The 18,984-nt window shown below is 39.4% G+C and overlaps 1 protein-coding gene across 12 annotated transcripts in view; it reads right to left on the bottom strand.

Annotated features, from left to right (window-relative positions):
- FAM13A (family with sequence similarity 13 member A) overlaps positions 1-18,984 on the bottom strand; it is a 118,225-nt gene that overhangs the window by 80,711 nt on the left and 18,530 nt on the right. For all 12 annotated transcript variants that reach the window (XM_086888670.1, XM_086888671.1, XM_086888673.1 and 9 more), the window contains one exon: positions 12,931-13,090. In XM_086888670.1, coding sequence (XP_086744796.1) covers positions 12,931-13,090 — 160 coding nt within the window. The remainder of the gene's footprint in view (positions 1-12,930; positions 13,091-18,984) is intronic.

The raw sequence follows: 18,984 nt of genomic DNA, 5'->3' as shown, positions 1-18,984 counted from the left end.
ATAAGATTATACCACTCCTCCTACAAACTGGCTGTTAGTAACTGTACAGCACATCTTTATGTTAATTAGGACAAGGGAAAGAACTCACCACCATTAACATGAATGATACAAGTTGAAAGACAGAATCTACTAGGAATATCAGGCAGGCCTAATATTCACTTTTTCAGGCTGCTCAGGTTCCTGGGCTACTTGGAAAACTTAAAAGAAAACCACAATCTCAAAAACACTTTAAGCTGAGGAACCACTACTGTCAAGTGTTTTGTTCTTGCATATTAGCTTGTGAAGGACTAGCAGTATGTTTGATTTTACTCTTTAAAACACAGAAAGTAGAATAACATGCTCATTTCCAATAGCATGTTTTACTTCAGAAACTAAGCACATTTTGGAATTTTATTTTTTTCTAAACATCCTGTGAATTCACAGATCAAAAAGTCAAGTCAATTTAGCTATTTCTGACCACAGTTAAACTGATTCCTAACTCTTCTAGCACAGATTATATAACTACATGTTCAGAGACCTGATTCTTGCTCTCAGAACACTCTCGTACTAGGATTCAATAAACCTAAATTGTAATTTTCAAATGCAAGTATTTAAAGTCAGGCACTTGCATTCCACACAGGGTAGTAAAATCGACAACATTTAGTAAGGTCACACATGCAAAGACCTTAAAAAGCACTTGTCTGTCTGCATTTCTGCTAAGGACCTAAGCAAATACACCAACCTTTGTATTTGCATTAGAAAAATAACATTATTACATAATTACCTATATGCATTTCAGTGCATTTCTGAATTACTGAAGCTTGAGAATTCTTTGAGATTTCTATTTATTCATTTTTAGCATTGCTTGTGAAGTTCATGAAACAGTGGGATGAAATCTGTTGTGCTTTAAAGCTGATTTCCCTTAAAACCCATGACATGGCTCCTGTACAACTGGGATAAATGATCTTGAAGCCACAAAATGACTAGCATGAAGAAGTACTACCTGAGCATCACTTTTCTAGAACATCACAAATCTCCAGAGAATGCTCTAAGAAGTATGGATTATTAGCAATTGCATACTTTCCATTCTCATGTGAAGAAAAAGTCTCCAGTGCAGCAGACTGGATACAAAACAAACTTTGTTTTGTTCAAGTGTGTGTACTCAACAATCAGCATTAACTGTTTATACCTGGAAAGTTACCCAAGACCTGCGTACTATCAACAGCTGCCAGCAATCACCATCTCATACTTCCCAAAACCTCCTCAAACTAGAGTACCTGTTCATGATGGCATCAAGTCCCACCACAGTTAATAAATTTTCTATCAAGAGTACTTGGGCCAAAGTAAATCATCAGCATCGGTACAGGACACTGTCAAATCCAGGTTTTGAACTAAGTTTCTGTAATGATTTTCATGCAAGAATTGACAAGATCAAAGGGAAAGCCAGAGAACATTTGATTTGCTAACTATGACAGGCAATATTTATTGGCAAATTGTGTCAGAATTGTGGCAAATCTGTCAGAAGTCTATCAGCATAAAGCAAAGCTTTATTTTCAGTCATTTCCTACATCTGCAAATGTGGCCAATTTAGAGACTTGCAGGTCCTCCTAATCTTACACTATAATAATAAACTGTACTGTTTCCCTTATCCATTGCCATTTTTAAGTAAGAGGGATTCATACAGCATACTTGCATCTTACACTGTTACCTGTCTTGGATGCAAAGTTCAAAACAGAACAGAACACTACCCTTGCTTTTATCCTCTTCAGCAAAATGCTGAATAAATAAAAATTGTTATGTTTCAGCCTCAGTCAACTGTGGTCACAGGAGATACTGACCTGTGCAGTCAATTTAAAGTCTTTTGTATTTGTAGCATGCTACCACACTGACACAAGACTTTAAATGAAACCGATTATGGCTGCTTAAGGAAGGAATTAGGAAGAAAATAAACAACTAAAAACAATGCTTATACACTGTGCTGTACTTTAATAACAACAATAAACTTATTGGTTGAAAACATAGTATTCCCAGTTATCTTTGGAACAATCTCATTATTAATGCTGTGCTCATCCTCTCTTTCCTGCTCGATTCAGTAATTAATCTGTTTCTGGTCTCACACACTGCATAATCAGAGGAAACTGGCCTGTGGGTTTCTCAGTTCAAGTTTTAAATGCTTCTAAAAAGCACCAGATCTATTTTTTAGCTGCTACTACACAGAAGACCACTGTAATTAAAATAAACTTGAACTTTTATCAATGTGAAACTTTTCTTAATTAAAGCACAGACTAGTTTTTTTTAATAGAAACAAGGAGTCAAAGTTCCTTCTGCAATAAAGAATCTGCCATTCTGACTTCACTGAAATGTCATCCAGTTTATTTCATCAAAGTGTTTGGCCTTGTGCCCCAAAAGAGAAAAGCTGTTATATGGGATTGTTCACTGGCTCTGTGCAGGGGGCTTTGACAGAAAAAAATAATTATTGTCAGCACAGTGATTAGGGCTGCAAATACCAGTGGTAATTTCTCATCAGGTAGAAAACCCCCAACCACCATAGTAGCTTGTAGGGGTCGTGGGTGGTAGAGATGTTCTGTTGGACTGTTCACTATGTCCTCCTGTTCAAAGCAAAAAAAAACAAACAAACAAAAAAATAAAACAAACAAAAAAAAATCAGATGACCTTCAAATGACACTAGTGAAAGCCACATTTGTAACAAACAAAAGGAGTCAGTTCTTCATGTGAAAAGAAGCAATTTGTGGCACACTTTTACAGATGATATGTTGGAAGCAAAAAGCTTACATTCCTGCTAGAGACACAAGACAATTACTCTGGACATCACTGAATACAAAAACCCTAACAAGAGCAGGAAAACTTCCGAGAATAGTCATGAACTGGTAGAAAAAATGGAGGAAGCACCTTGCTACCCTATCCTTCACCTCCCTTGACATCTGCTTATGGGCAGTGTTGGAAGTAGCACACTGGATTAGATGGATCCCCAGCGTGAGCCAGCACAGCCACTCCTATGTATGATGAGCAGACATTAAGAGGATTATTCAGTGAATTCCATGCTGCAAATGACTGCAGGAATGATGCATTAGCTGATTGTATGAGGACAGACTGCAACAGCTGACTGTTTACTGGGTCAGCAGCTGTACAGCACAGAGGAGGGAATATTCTGCTTCCCTCCACGTAACACCGCAGTGCAGCCTTTGCCTCAGGTAGAGGTCACCAGGGTCACACCTGTGAATTTTCCCAAGGCTACAACAGTGTTGTGTACCGTGCAGTGCAAAAGGAACAGTGGATTTAAGAGTTCCTGGCTCTCCCTTTATTTGATGTTGCAGTGGCAAATACACCACCCCCTGCAGTAAGTTCCCTGGTGCACAGCAGGGCAGGTGTGACATGCAGCAGTGCTGTCAAAGGTTGCCCAGGTAGTTACAGCACTGCTCCTCTTACTCACAAAATGGAGACAATACGGAATGTCTTCCCCCCTGTGACCATGCAAAATAGCTCATGGCTGATTAAGGCTCCAAAAGACATGCCACGTAACAAATAATCTGTATTTCTAAGATTAAAATTGTGTGGCCAGTGGTATGGAGATCCTCAGAGGAATTTTCTAATTAACATGGTCACAGGTATTTTCATGAATGTTAACTGGATGGAATCACTGATTTTTATTCACTTATAAGTTCACAGAGTTGTCATTCAGTGGCACAGATACCTTCAGGAAAAATTCAGGAAAATTATTTAACGTGAACAGCAACTGAAAAAAAAAATCACTTCTCAATGTATTAGGCATCCCTTCTATTTTGTACCCAGCAAGTGATGAAAACATCATTTTTAGAAGGAAGAACAATGCCAGTAAATCATACTAAACAAAACTCATAACAAACATTGAAACATCTAGTATTTATAAATGAGCTTTTTGCCTTGGTTGCTACTAGCATATAAACACTGTGTCAGTTTCTTCCTGTCTGCTGTTCTGCCTTGCTGTCATTTACACTACACTTTAATAACCATAGTTCAGCCAAGCTGTTTCAGATAGAAGTGATAAAAAGGGGAATCTCAGTGTTTGCAAAAGAAACGCATCACTGCTTTTCAATATAAAACTAATACCCTTTTCAGCTCAACTTTCATTTCCTTTTGTTCTTCCAAGACTATTTATATATATGACCTTTTACCTGAGACCACGTCTCTTAATAAACAGCTAAAAGCTACTCTGTTTCACATCAGTACAACCGTAACCTACTGCACTCATTGTCATAAAACTCGTACAAAGGTCATGAGCTGTGATACGTAAGCAAGAGAGAGATGTGGAAATCCATTATTTTTAGAGAGGACTGCAATAGGTGAAAGGAAATGACAAATACAGTAACAATCCCATGATGCACCTCAACACTATCAACTCCATCTGTGGAATATCATGGTATTTTCCAGGAGAAAGAGTAAAATGTGTCCCCAGCCATGCAGAAGGACCGAATGCTACAAAAAGTTAAACTGGTAGTGCCAGGATCAAACATAATTCCAGAATTTGTAAAAGGTTACAAAGTCTTCACTGAGGGAAAATACTCATCTTCCATGCCCATCCCTGCAATCTGCAGCTAAAACATCCCTGTGTTACCAACACTGTTTCCAGCACAAATCCAAAATACAGTCCCATACCAGCTACTATGAAGAAAATTAACTCTACTCCAGCCTAAACCAGCACACTATCATATATAACCTGGTAGGGGATTAAGGTGTCAATGACCATACTCTGTAAGAAGCCTATAGCAAAATTTAAGATCAAAAAACACCATATTAAACATTTACAAAGTGGCACAACAAGACTTCTCTCTTGCTGAGTTAACCTAACACTGTGTGTATGTGCGCAGATGAATTCAGTAACAAAAGAGCTAAGATCAGTTTAGGGGAAAATTTTATTCTATCTTTCAGTTTTGAAAACTGGAATCTGATTTATCTATTTACTGTAATATTATTCATATATGGAAAAAGTATGATCTAAAAGAGAGCTACGAACTAGATATGGGAAAAATCCAGGCTCTCCAATGCATCTCCCATTACAATTGCTTAATCTCAGTCTTGAAAAAGCCAAACTGTATTTTCAGATCTAAAAACCAAGATACTCACAAGGAGAAAGTTTTTCACACATGGAATTCATGCACTGTTACTTTCAAAAGAAATACCTGATCTGCAGTAAATTAGGGAGTCTTAAGTGTCTCTATACTGTTCTAGTTACTCGTGTAAGGGTTCTCAGAACAGACCCCTTAACACTGAAACGGAGATGTTCACTGCTGGAAATTAAAGTCAAATACTGCTGGGATCTGCTGGATACATCACATTTTCAAGAGCATACATATCCAGATTTCAGGAGCATCTGGCCCCTTGTGTCCCATGCATCACATGCTCCCATTGCTCTCAAATGCTCTGAGATCAGTTTATGACAATGAGGTTTGGTTTGAGGCACTAAAAGTGCCCCAGGCAGAGCAGGGTGTACCAATCACCTTCTGGAGAAACTGTGATCTTCACAGTATTCACAGGAGGGGTTTTAAAAAACTTATAGAATTTATACTGAAGTCAATGAGCATTTCACTGCTCTTAATATGGGGAAAAGAATCTATTGCTGACTTCTTCTGAAGCTCCCACCTTCAGAGGTTTCCAGATGAAGCTAATAGCAGAGGCCAGTAAGAATTAAATGCCACAAACAGAAAAATCTCCTACACTTCTTTACTTTGGATCAGTTCCCATTGTCTGCAATGTGTCCGTGTCACAAAGACAATGCTGACTGCTGATTTATACAGAGGGGATAATGCTGATCATTTTGTGTAACCTGATTAACTGAATGACTAATTAAGGGGAAACAGAATAAACAGTGAGAAATCTAAACAGGAGGAACTGAGAGATTTGTCTTAGCTGAAACATTTTCATTTCTTGCTAATCTCCTTTTTCCCCCATAGGTAAAGCAAGGATGCTCAGCAACAGCTGCCTAATGCAGAAGCTGACATGCTTATTCTACTGTACCCTGTTTCTTGGTGCTGACTTTGACGCCTCCCTTTTGAAAGATGATGATGTACTGCCCGAGATGGGACTGCTCCCAAGTGCTAAATCACAATGTCATACCTCTCTAAAAAAACCCAAATCACCAAAATCTCAACAACAAAACAAACAAAAACCACCAACAACAAAACTCTTAAATAAACCCAAATCAATAACAGACAATGAATGAAAAACATTTCAAATAAAACAAGTGCAAGTGCAGACCAGGACATACATACACATGTGGATCTTATTTTCCTTACATTTTAGCTATGTGGAATTACCATAGGACAATGATAGTACCAATGAGTATTTATTTCAAGATGAAACCATGAGACAGCAAAATTCTAAGCACCTCAACTACAAAATTTGTCAACTATATTCAAGCAATTTACAGTATACTAGAAGTATGGACACCAGGAGAGAAAGAGACATTTATTATGAGCTTGTCTTTCCTTTATATGTCCTGAATCTTGGCAAATTTCTTCTCATAATGTGGTAAAATTAAAACATGGCTGGTGAAATTCTAGCAAAGGAAGTATCAGCATAATAATTTATTACAGAGTTTAGCATTAGCATATTTCTGTAAATGTTCAGGACTGTATTTAGTAACACCACAAGTGACAGATTTATAATCCTGTAAATGCTTCAGTGAATTTCAAGAGCAGAAACATTCTGGTTTAATAACACATACACAGGGTTGTCAAAGCCAGCAGAGCTAGAAGCACTGGAAAGCCTTTTCAGAATTACACAAAGAATTGTTCAGGGCTTTTTTTATTTGCCTTTCTGAATCACAGCCTAAACATCCTCCTCACTCCAGACTGAATTTCCTATAGGTGAAGGGTTTGGATAGACGCTTATAAACTTTCCCCTACAAATCTCATATTGCTCATTTCCCGTCAGCTCACATCTTAAAATGTCATTGTGGCTGAATCACTATACACCCTTACTATAAACTTGCCCATCTGCTTGCTGGTGGACAAGTGCAAAGTGAATTCTAGCTGAAGAAATACTAAACAAAAAAAACAGACACAGACTTCCACAGGTGCTCCTTCTCCTCATGCACTTTCCACCCATTTTCATATCTCCCATGTGAACTCACTCCTACTCTTGGGTGCTCCTTAGTCCACGCAGGAGCAACCTGGCATGACTTGCCCAAATAAGGGGACACTGCACAGAATGGAAATGTTTGTTCAGATCTTCAGAAAGGATTTCCAATGATCTGTTCCTGCTGTCTCCTGATGGGAAAGAATTAATCCAGTACTGAAAGCTGACCGTTAACACGATGCTATAATGATCCCAGACATGAAAGAAGAACTATGTCTCGACCCTGCAAGCTTAGCCAGGGCAGTGTAACATGGATTAGAAACAGATGCCTTTTTTCCTGACGTAAATGAGGGGTTGCTCCTGTGTCTGCTGAGTGTGTAACCCTGAGGTGACAGGGAAAGGGGCTTATTTAGAGGGAGCCCATTAGTCGTGGAGTTGGTGGGTTCTCAGAAGTTTCTCCCAGATCTTGTCAAGGGATTAAAACCTCATGCTATAACTGAGGAAGAGAAAGAAGCACCTATAAGTGAAGATGCATCTTTGCTTATGGGGGAAAATCAGCTGAAACATTGTGGCTTCCAGTGGAGGTGGAGCTTTAAACCTAGCTGCAGAGGGACCAGCCAAGCCACAATGGAGAACCTTGTGTCAATCTCTCCTACCTCTCCTCAGGGACAAAAGGCTCAAATCTTACCTCAGTACGAATGATCTACTCGGAGTGCTCAATGGGAAGGAGCAAGTGTTCCACTTTAAGCTAAGCTAGCTGGAGCACTCTCCTTGACAAAACAAAAATGCACTTTGGGCTCTTGCCTGGCTGGGATGGGCACTGCACACTTTGCACACACCAAGCACCAAGAGGTACAGCCACACCTCAAGCAGGTGCACGTCAGAAATCTCAGAGCAAGCTTGCACAACACTCTGCGTGCACTTGTGCTGCCATTTATAGTGCAAAAAACTACTCTGCCAACTCATCCTCCCCACTGAAGTGGCAGCTCTGGCTAGAATACTGGAAACAAACAGGATAGAGATGCAGGAAGGTAACTGCATCTAAAATAAGAGTTCTTTTGAAACTATTTGTTTTTGCAAAAAATCAGCAGGAGATCAATTTCTGTAGCTTTTCAGGGATTGAAACCTGCCTGTTCAGAGGTCATTAGAATGCATCTACAATATACTCACAATGATAAAATTGTACATGTATTTACTTGACTTTGGAAGACTGACTTTCAATTCAATTTTAATGTTATATTACGTTATTATTTTAATGTTACAATACTTTTTGAAATGCACTTGCTTTTGCTGCTGCATCAGGTGAACAGGGTATGTATTCTACCACCCAGCAGGGGAGGAATGGGAAAAGCCTTTTGCATTCCTGTCCCAAACATGTGATCAAACCAGGAACAGCATTACATCTTCATAATGTCAGTGTCTGTGTGCCAGTGCAAATATTTATGTGCTCTGAGCTGACTAGTTCTTGAAACTAGAAGTGCTCTGTCAAGAAGGCATTACAGGGAAAAGGTGAAAATACAATAGAAAAAAAAAAATCTTGTAACCCTCTGTGACTAGGTAATAGAGTATATGTTTCTTTGAAGACAATACTGAGCTATAAACCATGCTATTAAAGGTGACATGTTTCACCTCAAGCCAGAGGAAGGAATAATTCTAGAAATCTCTCAAGAGCAAGTTTCACCATAATTTCCCTGCCCAAATTTCCCTTGCCACTTGAACTAAATAAAACTATTCACTGCCTATCTTTGATCATTAGAGAAGCCTCACGACTGTTATTCCAAGGTCCCAATTCATTCCAGTTGTAGCAATACACCATTGGCTTGTGCTACAACATCAGACTATACGCAACTACAGTTCCAACAGCAATTCAAGACCTCTTTTTATATTAAAGGTCCGTGTTCAAAATTATTATTTCTGTTGTTACCATAGGTTTTGTAAACCTGTTTCCTCCAGAAAATTACAAAATTGTCAGTACTGCAACCCAAGACTGACTAATCTCTCATTACATGAGTTATCACTGAGTTTAGTAACACAAAAATCTGTCAGGATCATATGGATTCACACTAGGAATTCTGTTCCAAAGCAAAATATAAGCATTATTTTCTTAGGAACCCCTGATACTTATAATGTGAAAATGCACAATAGTGTAGATGTACTATCAGAAAATTAACTGTTTACACACAACACTGCCTAATAAAAACCAGGTATTTATGATCCTGACAACGTGACCACAGAGCAAACACCTAATCAGAACACTCAACCCACTCCACCCATTTCTAACTAGCAGAGCCTATTGATCAACAGACAGACTCTTACTGACCCCTCAATGTGTTAGGAAACTGAAGTAAAGCTCGGATTAAGGATTGCAGTAATAGCTGGCTCCAAATGAGACCTGTAAACACCAACAAACTCCAGTTTATTTCAGAATTTTTAAAAAAATAAATAAACCAAACCCTGTAATTCTTTTATTATAAGGCATTTCCAAATACAGATATATTTCTGAAGAAAGCACATGTTATACTTCCACCTGCTGGCCACCAAACTGGATGATCATCTGGGTATCATTCCAATAGGTGGAACAAAATCCTTCCAGGCAAGGTGTCATGAACCTGAGAGTTCCATTTCCCAATGAAATAGAAACTATTCTAAGACAAATTTTCTTTTTTGTTAAAACGGTACTTTTTAAAAAAATGTAGATGTTTCGAAAGAAACACTTCCCATTATTTCATAATTATGAAATTACAGTATGCCTGAGCAATGAGCAAGAGGAGGCTTTACAGCCCTAGGAACAAAGCAAGGACTGGAATGTCACTTGCAGAGATTTCTAGCTGCCTTATTTTCTGATTTATGATCCATTGAGAGAGCAGGCTAAGAAATCCCTTTTACCTGGCAAAACTTGTCTTTCCCAGTGACTAAGAAACCTTTGAAAGAAATATAACTGGGATTAAGGTGTTCCTATGCCTCCTCAGTGCACATACACAACAAGAATGTTAGTTCAACTATCAACAGCCCTACAAAATCATGTCTCTTTTTCCTGTCTCTAGCAGTAATTAATTTTCAGCCTCCTTAAAACATATTTTCTTTAAGCTGTCACAGTCTATGCCTGATTCTGATTCAAATGCTCTTGCTCCTTCTGGAAGCCTGCAGCATTGTGGATTTCCTTTAGATACGACCAACATAGTAAACAAGATGCAACTTGCTCCACTGGAGCTCTTTTTCTTCTTCCTGCTACAAGAGAAGCTTGATGTTTCCATGATTTTATCTAATGATCCACATGTTGTTTTCATTTGACAGCAAGAATAGTGGGACAGGGCTGTGGGAATTCAGAGAAAAATGTAAACATGGAAAAGTGAGGAAGGAGTGAGAGTGAAGGCAATCATGGGAAAGGTAGCAGCATAGCGACTCAGGGTGAAGTGCTGGCAGTACAGTGAGGGATGTGGGGGAAAGAATGATGGAATACCCAACAAGGAAGTGAGTGAGGTCATGTAAATCCCTCCTTGCCCTCTTGCTGTTGCCAAAACAGAAGCTAAAAAAGCCACTTAAATAAATGCAGATGAGTTTGGTAAAGGGCAAGTCCACAGTTCCTCCACTTTCCTTGCCATCCTCTCCCCCATCCCACCATGGTTCATGCTTGAATGCAACACCCTTAAAATCAACAGGGCCTCAGTTTATGAGAGCATTGTCCTGAGCATCCTAAATTCTTCGCTGCTTACAGTAGGATTACTTGGAAAATTTCTGTTCACCTACCCGTAGATATATCAATGGCTTTTCCAGAAGCAGTAACTTTACCTACATATAGTTTGCTGGACACTGCGACACAGGTCATGACAAATAATTCTCTGAGGCATTTGTTCTTGTATAACACAAACCAGCTTCTACTGTATGTAATGGTTCATGCATTAACAATCTGGCAATCACTTTGCTCTACTGAATCTCATTATCACTTGGTTTTCAAGTGTACCATCTCTAGTTTATTATACAAATTGGCTAGGATAGGGGATATCTGCTGGGATACAAAAAATACAACCTTTGAGAATAGTATGAAGTGTCCTTTCATAGAGCCACCTGGCAAATTTCAATAAAAACCCTCTTAATACCTTTGCTACATGAAGTTAGATGATAGTACTTCTTGTGTTTGAGTATGCGCCTTGATTAAACTAGAAACTTCGCACCCAGATTAGATGGACAACAAACAAGGTCAAATTTTTGCAGCTGGCTGCCAGCAGAATTTGGAAAATATCAACAAGGTCCAAAGATGCAAACACAATGTGAGCCCTTGTATTTAGGCATGGTTCTCTCAGTTAATCATCTGTCTCCTGAGGCAACACAATGGGCAACACTTCCCATCTGACTTGAGTAATTATATCTTTTAGTGTATTTTGTTGCAGTAATTCTGGCTGTCACAGTGTAATTTGATAGCTTGTATCTCTCAGCAGCTGTGGGAAATTTCCCAGATCTCCACCTTCATGCAATCCCAATTACTACTAAGTCTTTAGAACTAAAGACTATCTTGACTTTTGGAACTTGCTGAGGCTTGAAGGAGAAGGAAGTACATCTGAAGCTTTTCTTCTGGGCCCTTTTGTTTTTTAGAAATATGTTCTTTCCCTGGTTCTGTTGCTGAAGTGACCATCAGTGGCTAAACACCACTGTCACTGGCCAGGCTGATCATTTGCACTACCCAGAAGTTACTGTGACACTGGGAGGCTAACAGTGATTCTATCTCCTTTCACTTCAGCTGAGTGCCAGTAACAGCTAAAGTACAATAGTTACATACAGCTAAATACTTCCTCACTGATTCACCAGGTAAGAAAACCAGCCCTTATAACCCTTCTAAAGGCAGCTGAGCCCAACTCATGCTGATTCAGCAGACCCTCCTGTGATACACCACAAAGGCAGAGATGTTGTATCAGCTGATTTCATCCGAATGGCAGAACCTGGGCACACACCAAACTTCCTGTTCTGTCAAGGTCAAAGGCACTGTATTTTTATAACTTATTTTCTGACAACTTTTAGTCCAGACAGTTAAGGCTAAAGTGATTTTATCAGTGGGTAAAACCCTACCAAGGACAGGCATGTAGTTCAACCCTCCAAAACTCAAGAATTCACACCCTGTAAGGGTGTAATTTATCTGCACAGTTAACACACAATCAGAAATGAGGCAACAGCAAACCATCCTCATGACTATTTCCTGCACAGACTTGAGGTTGCTTCCTGTGGTAGAGGCAGCACCAGCCAGAACAAGGCACTTTTGGCTGCCCTACATTTAACCATTGAATGTTAGAATCCTTTGATGTTACACACAAGCCCTCTTCCCATCAAAGGTGTAATACTCCAACCAGACCACTTTTCTTTAAGAGCTCCAATGTGCATTCTTCAAAGAGTAACTCTTATTTGAGGCTTCTGTTCAAGTGCATTCAGAAATGGCTGAGTCAGAATACCTGACTTTTAAACTCAGGTACATGTTTGAGACAGGCAGACTTCATGCAAAGGCAAAGGCTACAAACCTCATACTGTCCTGGAGTACCAAAGTTCATCATCACTGAAGTACACCACAAATGATAACCATGTCGGAAACCCTGAACACTTCTTAAAATTATTCTGCCTCCTCATTTAAGAACATATAAATTTTAGTGAATTTCCTGCATAAACGTGTAGCCAACAAAGAATAAGATGTTTAATAGAATGAACTTTCAGACTAGTAATGAAAATTAGCCTATCAGCAGAATCAATGTATAAACTGCATACCACCAATCAATAATAAAGAACATCATTACAAGAGTCTGCCTTCCACTTATCTAAAAGATTTCTGAATTGAAGCCTGAAATAAGCCTGAATTATTCATTTGCTGTGAGAAAATGAAATATTAGAGATACTCACTTTTACCAAAATTATTCTTGCTAGCTCTTCACATACAGGCTTTTCTTCATCCTTCTTCAAGCCTTCTAATTCAAACAAGGTATTGTAATTTTCCAGCATTTTTGTCATTATCTTGTTGCAGATCTCCTGCTCCTTTATCCCTTCAAATCCAGAGGGCACGCTAGAATTGGAGAGATGACAAAGCAGAATGTTACACGGACTCAACATACAAAAGACCCTGCAGAGGGTCTCTAACATTTCATTTGTGGATACAGGCTGCATAGCAGGCACAGGAAACTCTGTCTTGGAAAGGAGGACTGTGCCTATGCTGGTAACAACTATAATAGTTTGCAGGTTTTCTTACTGATATTAAATACCAAACCTGTTGGCCAAACTACCCTCTCTACAGAGTCCAGGTAGGGATAGAATTGAGAGAGCCACCAAATGAGATGCCACTGACTCTGCAGTCAGTTGGGTTTCATGACCCACAGCGCAAACAGCTCAGGCATTCAGATGCTCTGAACTGTTAATTCAAGAGTCAGATTGCTCCAAAACATGGTTCATGATAACCTCAAATGTACACAAGAAGGATAAGTGAAAAAATTAAGAAATCCCACACGCTAAGCAAAACACTGAAAGTTAAACAAGGTCGTTTTCTTTAGATGACCCAATGCTGTAGACCAGATTTTTTAATCCAACTTTTGAGTTACCATTTCTTTTGAAAGTAGGGTCATAACTCAAAGGGCTTTTTCAAACATGGAGATAGATGCTGCCTTCTGCAGAAGAGCCTAAAAGATTAACACAAAAAGTGGTTCCTAAGCTCCATTTTCTGGGAGAATAACCAACTACTTGGCCACTGAAGAAGCAGCTTCTTTTTCTATTGAAACAGGTTTCTTTGCAGCTTACCACAGACCTTAAAGGCACACAGAAAAGGGGAGAAACTGTATGCATCTGCATGTTTCCTTATGTATTTCACACAACTCTCTCATGCAGCAAAAAATGTGTATCACTCACAACAGAGCTCATAATTCACTGAAGCATCTAGTGATCATCTGCTGGAATATAAGCTTTCTGCACACATTACTGGACAGTTTTATTGGCCCCAAAATGACTTAAATTCAGTTTTAATGCAAAAGTACAACCTCTGCAATCATTCAGTGTTTCCTATTGTACAGTATTTCCAGCAGACATAGTCATCTCAGTAAGCCACAAAGTGGCTGCATGGATGTGAACTTCCAAAAGACCTTTTAAGTGGCAGAGACTGATGATTGGAAGTAATGAAACACAGAAAAGATTTGGCATGAAGAAGCAGAGAAGCCAAAACAAAACCAAAAAAAGTTTCAAGTACCTTTTGGCTGAAGACAACAAGTGGTTATGGGAGAAGAAAACACAACCCAATCCCCCAAAAGCAAAACAAATTGCCTTGGACTATTTTACAGGGATGTAACTTGAAAGTAAACCATTGCTTACTGCAAAGAGTAAATAAAAATTTACAAATAACTACCTACCCTAAAACTGCAACTGTAGTTTATTGGGCCCAAATGTACATTTCAACAAGACTCTGAAAGCTGATCAAAAAGTGCCTTTTTGTAGGGGCTATTGATCCTTCTCAATGCTTTATTCTCTGACATACATCTACGTGTCAATAGGGAAAGTAACCCACTGCGGCAGAACGCATCTTTGTAAACTCCAGAAGAGTGTCTTTATTACTATCATTTCAACATTTAATACATGCTAGAGTAGCAGGACCTGAATTTTAAAGGATTGAATTATTTCACACTGTAGAATATTGGCAGCTGTAAAAATGTGTCAGTCTCAGCTGATTGATTTCATTAGTGTGGAAGCTGGCCTCAGACTAAATAAGGAACAAATGGGACAACTCCTGTTGATGGATGTGCATGTACACTCAGGCCAATTCACTCTGAAGAATGTTACATATTCACTAAAACTTAGTAACTGGCCTGAAGAAAGTGTATGTATGCAGTAGGCCCGTGCAATAATCCTGACTCAAGAAAACCCCTCTTACCATGCTAAATGATGTGCTCCAGTGTTGGTGTCCTGCAAAGCCTGCTTGCTTGCTAGTTCAGGCAAATCCTGACTATTAGCTTCCTGATTTGTTTCTCCACAAGAGAGCACAACTTAAATAGTGGCATCCCTATGAATCTCATTCCCAGGAAAAGGACTGAAAATGTCATAGAGCACATGACTGGAGCACGTGACATTTCTGGAGTTGAAATAAGACTCCACATAGCAGAATTTTCACCTAAACCACATCTGCTGGGAACTACAGCCAACAGCTCCCTATTGGCAACAGCTAATACCAAAAAACTCTACCTGGCTGAAAACCAGTCCAGTCTAAAAAGTTTCCACATAGCACAAAAACACTATTTACTTTCTGCCCAATTCTTGCCCTCCCTTCCCCACACTACCCTGTCAGTTAAAATTTATTAAATCAAACCTGTGAAAAATCCAACATCATAATCTGAACAATTCTGTATGAGTACAGTGAGATACATATGCAAAAAGCAAGGCTAAAGCTCCTGGCTTCAGTCTTTTTTAACACTTCTCTCTGAGTGTAACTAAGCAAAGGACCATGAATTGATTTATTTTAATGGAAATTTAACATATTTTATTAATTTCCACTTCTCTACCTCTTAAACAGGCATATTTAACAAAGTTTCTAATATATTTCTCCTACAATTGCTATTATGAGACTTCAATCACGATAAGGACTATTACACTCTTTGAGCTCTCCATGGTGACATTTTCCTTTCAACAAATATAGGCTGAGCTGAAGATAAGTTTGTATTATGAGCACACAGCACCCTGTCTATTTATACAAAGTAAACTCCATCTGCTGTCACACTGCATGATCTACCAGTTTGACTAGACTTTTTTGAAAATGTGTGTAAAAAACCCAGCATTTTACTTTAGCTTTTCTCATTCTGAAAAGTCACGACATCTACAAATGTCACTTCAACTGACTAGAAAAACCCAGATCTGTGAGAAAATATTCTCTCACACTTCCACTTTCCTGATGCACACCCTACTCCTTGGAAATTTTTCATGATCATTTGTGAAGATCTTGTTAAAACATCACAGTATAAATCTGTTCATAATCATGGTTCCCTTATGTCTATTTTCATGTTAATTAGGCATTACAACAGCGTTGCTTTGAGAGTTAGACACACAATTTACTCCAGTTACAAAATCTTCAACAGAAGGACTTCATCCCCTTACAGCCACATACATACAAATTACTTCAGTAGCAGCACCAGAAGCATCAGTTTCAGTACCACAAACACCAGAAGGGTGGCATAAACCTGCAATTTCTATGAAGAAAAAGTGTTGATAAGTTCAGATCTATCTTAGTGATTTAAGCTGGAAAACTCCCACTGAAGTTATCGCAGTGGCTTGCAAAGTCATCAACAGATACACAGCTTGGGCAGAGCAGGACCAAATTCACTACTGTCCCCTCCCTTAGATTCCCCAGATACTTGCCCTTCCCAGAGAGATGCTCTGAATGATCTGTGTGCAAAGCACAGCATGTCCACATTAAGTATTTGGAAAAAATACTTCATTGGAATAATACTTATTTGTCTAAATAAGCACCAGCATTAACAGTATCTGACACAGTTAAGAAGGGTCAAGGGCAAAGGTGCATCAGTACCACAAGTTTTGCAGGGTATTAAAAACTGAACTTATTGGTGAAGTCATTCTAAAGCAGAAAAAGCAGTGGTTCTCAAAGTTAAAACATTACTTGGTAATCGGACCAGGCCGTCAGCTCTTCATTTCAAAATCCGATACCCAGCAGCATTTTATGTTTCTGCACAATGTCCTACAAGCATGGGTGGCCCATCCATGCAGCTCCTGTCCATGCAGACACCACACCCACATGCTCCTTGGGTTTTCCAGACTGAGTCCATGGCTCCTTCCACATGGATGCTCAGGAAAGCTTATCTCAAAGGGTTAAACCACAGCAACACTGTGTGTCACAGTTTTTACTCAGAAGTAAAGTGACCTGAGGTCAGATTAACTCACTGTGAAAGAATTCCTTACATCTCAGGCATTTAGTTAAATGAATTTACCTCAGGGTCTCTGTAAACAAGCTCTAACAGGCTGAAAGCAGAGTGGGCTTTCCAGACAGTGAACCTCCAGGCTCTACTGAGAGCAGGGCAGTGACACACACAGACATGACTGCACGTGGCACAGGACAGGCATCACTACACGCCTCTGCCACCCCCTACCACACCTGGGACACTTGCTTCAAGTGGCCAGGAGGACCTGGGAAGTAGTCATCTGTCTATAATGAGCTGAACTGAGATCACCAAAAGGATTTCCCCAGGCAGCAACTGCTGACAGTTCCCTGTCACAAATGAGAACCAGAGATTTCCATGTGAAAGGGTCATCTCATTAGGAATTCCCAACAGTGTTTGACCCCACCCTGTCTAAAATGAATGATGCACATTACCATTTCCCCAAGTGGCATTGCAGAAGCAGCTTGCATGGAATGACAAAACTGTAATCCTAATTTATGGTCACGGAGGGAGGGCTGTATGTTCTATAAACTACTTTTGCTGCTTGTTCAGCACCTTTTGTAGAGAAGCACCACGAAGTCACCTTACCATTCTCCCAGAGAATCCTGCCAGAAATGAAGGGGCTCAAAAGACAGGACACATTGCATGGATTTTTTGTTTCTCCAGCCCCAGCAAAATATTTTCATTAGTACATCAGATGTCCATGAGTCCCTCAACAAGTACAACCAGAGATTTTGAGAGCTGAGTTGCAGTAATTCATAGAGGTTATAACTTGAGGCAGTCTGTTCTGTGCCTCTAGGTGGACTTTACTGTGTCTGTAACCCATGCAAACTTGTGGCCATAACTCATCCACTTCAGCTGACGGAAGGCATTTTTCCTAACACACCAGTCCTCAAACTGGTGCAGCTGGAAACAGGCACATACTCATGTATGCAGACTCTGCTGCAAGATCACAGTCTAACAAGCAGTTACAGACACAGCAACGCTCACTTGAGGAAGGTGTTTATCTCAGTCTGTGTCGTTTACGTGCTCTGCATCATTTGCAGACTTACATCTCACCAATCTGGGTGAAATGCAATAACAGATGCAACTACTGAGATGTGTTTTAACTCCTATGATACTGGATAATCCTGGAGAGTCAACTCTGGGGCATATATCTGCCTGCCTGTTAAAGTCTGTTCCAGATTATTTTCTCTAGGATAAGATTTATTAGCCTAGATTACTCAGTAATTCTCTTCTATTAGCATTGCTTGAAAAATAATAAATAATTCATAAAAATAATAGCACTAATAAATAATAATAAAACAATAGCACATAATGAATGATGATAATTAATAATAAAATGCAGGCAACATGGGTAACACAAAGTAGTTAGAGCAATGAGCCCACAAAGGCTTTACCAACTGGCTTCATTTATATGCAAAATCTTTTGCTTCAGCAAAAGCTCCAATTTTCATCACAAAATTACAGCGACAGTAGGCATCTTAGAGAGTGCAACCTACATAAAAGGGGACAAAGGGCAGTCCATAGCCTAACATCCCCTTACAAAGTACATTGCGCTCATCTCCAAATATTTCAAAGCGGAGGCTCTTCAAAAGCACTCCTTGTGATTGTATTTGAGCTGTATTGCTGAGCTCAAATATTCATGACTATTTAATATGATTATGGATGAGAACACTTACAGCCTTGCTATATTATGCTTGATGTTTTCAACTGTCATTACAGGCTCCAGCATACTGAATACTTATGAAAAATTCCTTTACAGTGCTGGAAAATGCAGTACTTAAAACCTATATGGACCCTGTAAGAAAAGTTACAGCTGCATGCTCCAATATGCAATAATTAATGTTTAAACAACAATGTAGAGTACTCAGTTTTCCTCTGATCCTGGGTGTACATTTATTTTGAAGACCAGGGCTGCACTGCCTGAAAACAAAGCCCATCCACTTTTCAAAGGCCAGCATTACTCACTGAGGAGTATTAATTCAGCCCCTCTGCTTTCACTTCAGTTTCATATACCCAGTCTGTGCAGGCTCCA

This window comes from Cyanistes caeruleus, chromosome 5 (assembly GCF_971803275.1).
Source record: "Cyanistes caeruleus chromosome 5, bCyaCae1.hap1.1, whole genome shotgun sequence".
Taxonomy (NCBI): Eukaryota; Metazoa; Chordata; class Aves; order Passeriformes; family Paridae; genus Cyanistes; species Cyanistes caeruleus.
The sequence above is the reverse complement of the archived record's forward strand: the minus strand, read 5'-3'. Positions and strand labels throughout refer to the sequence as shown.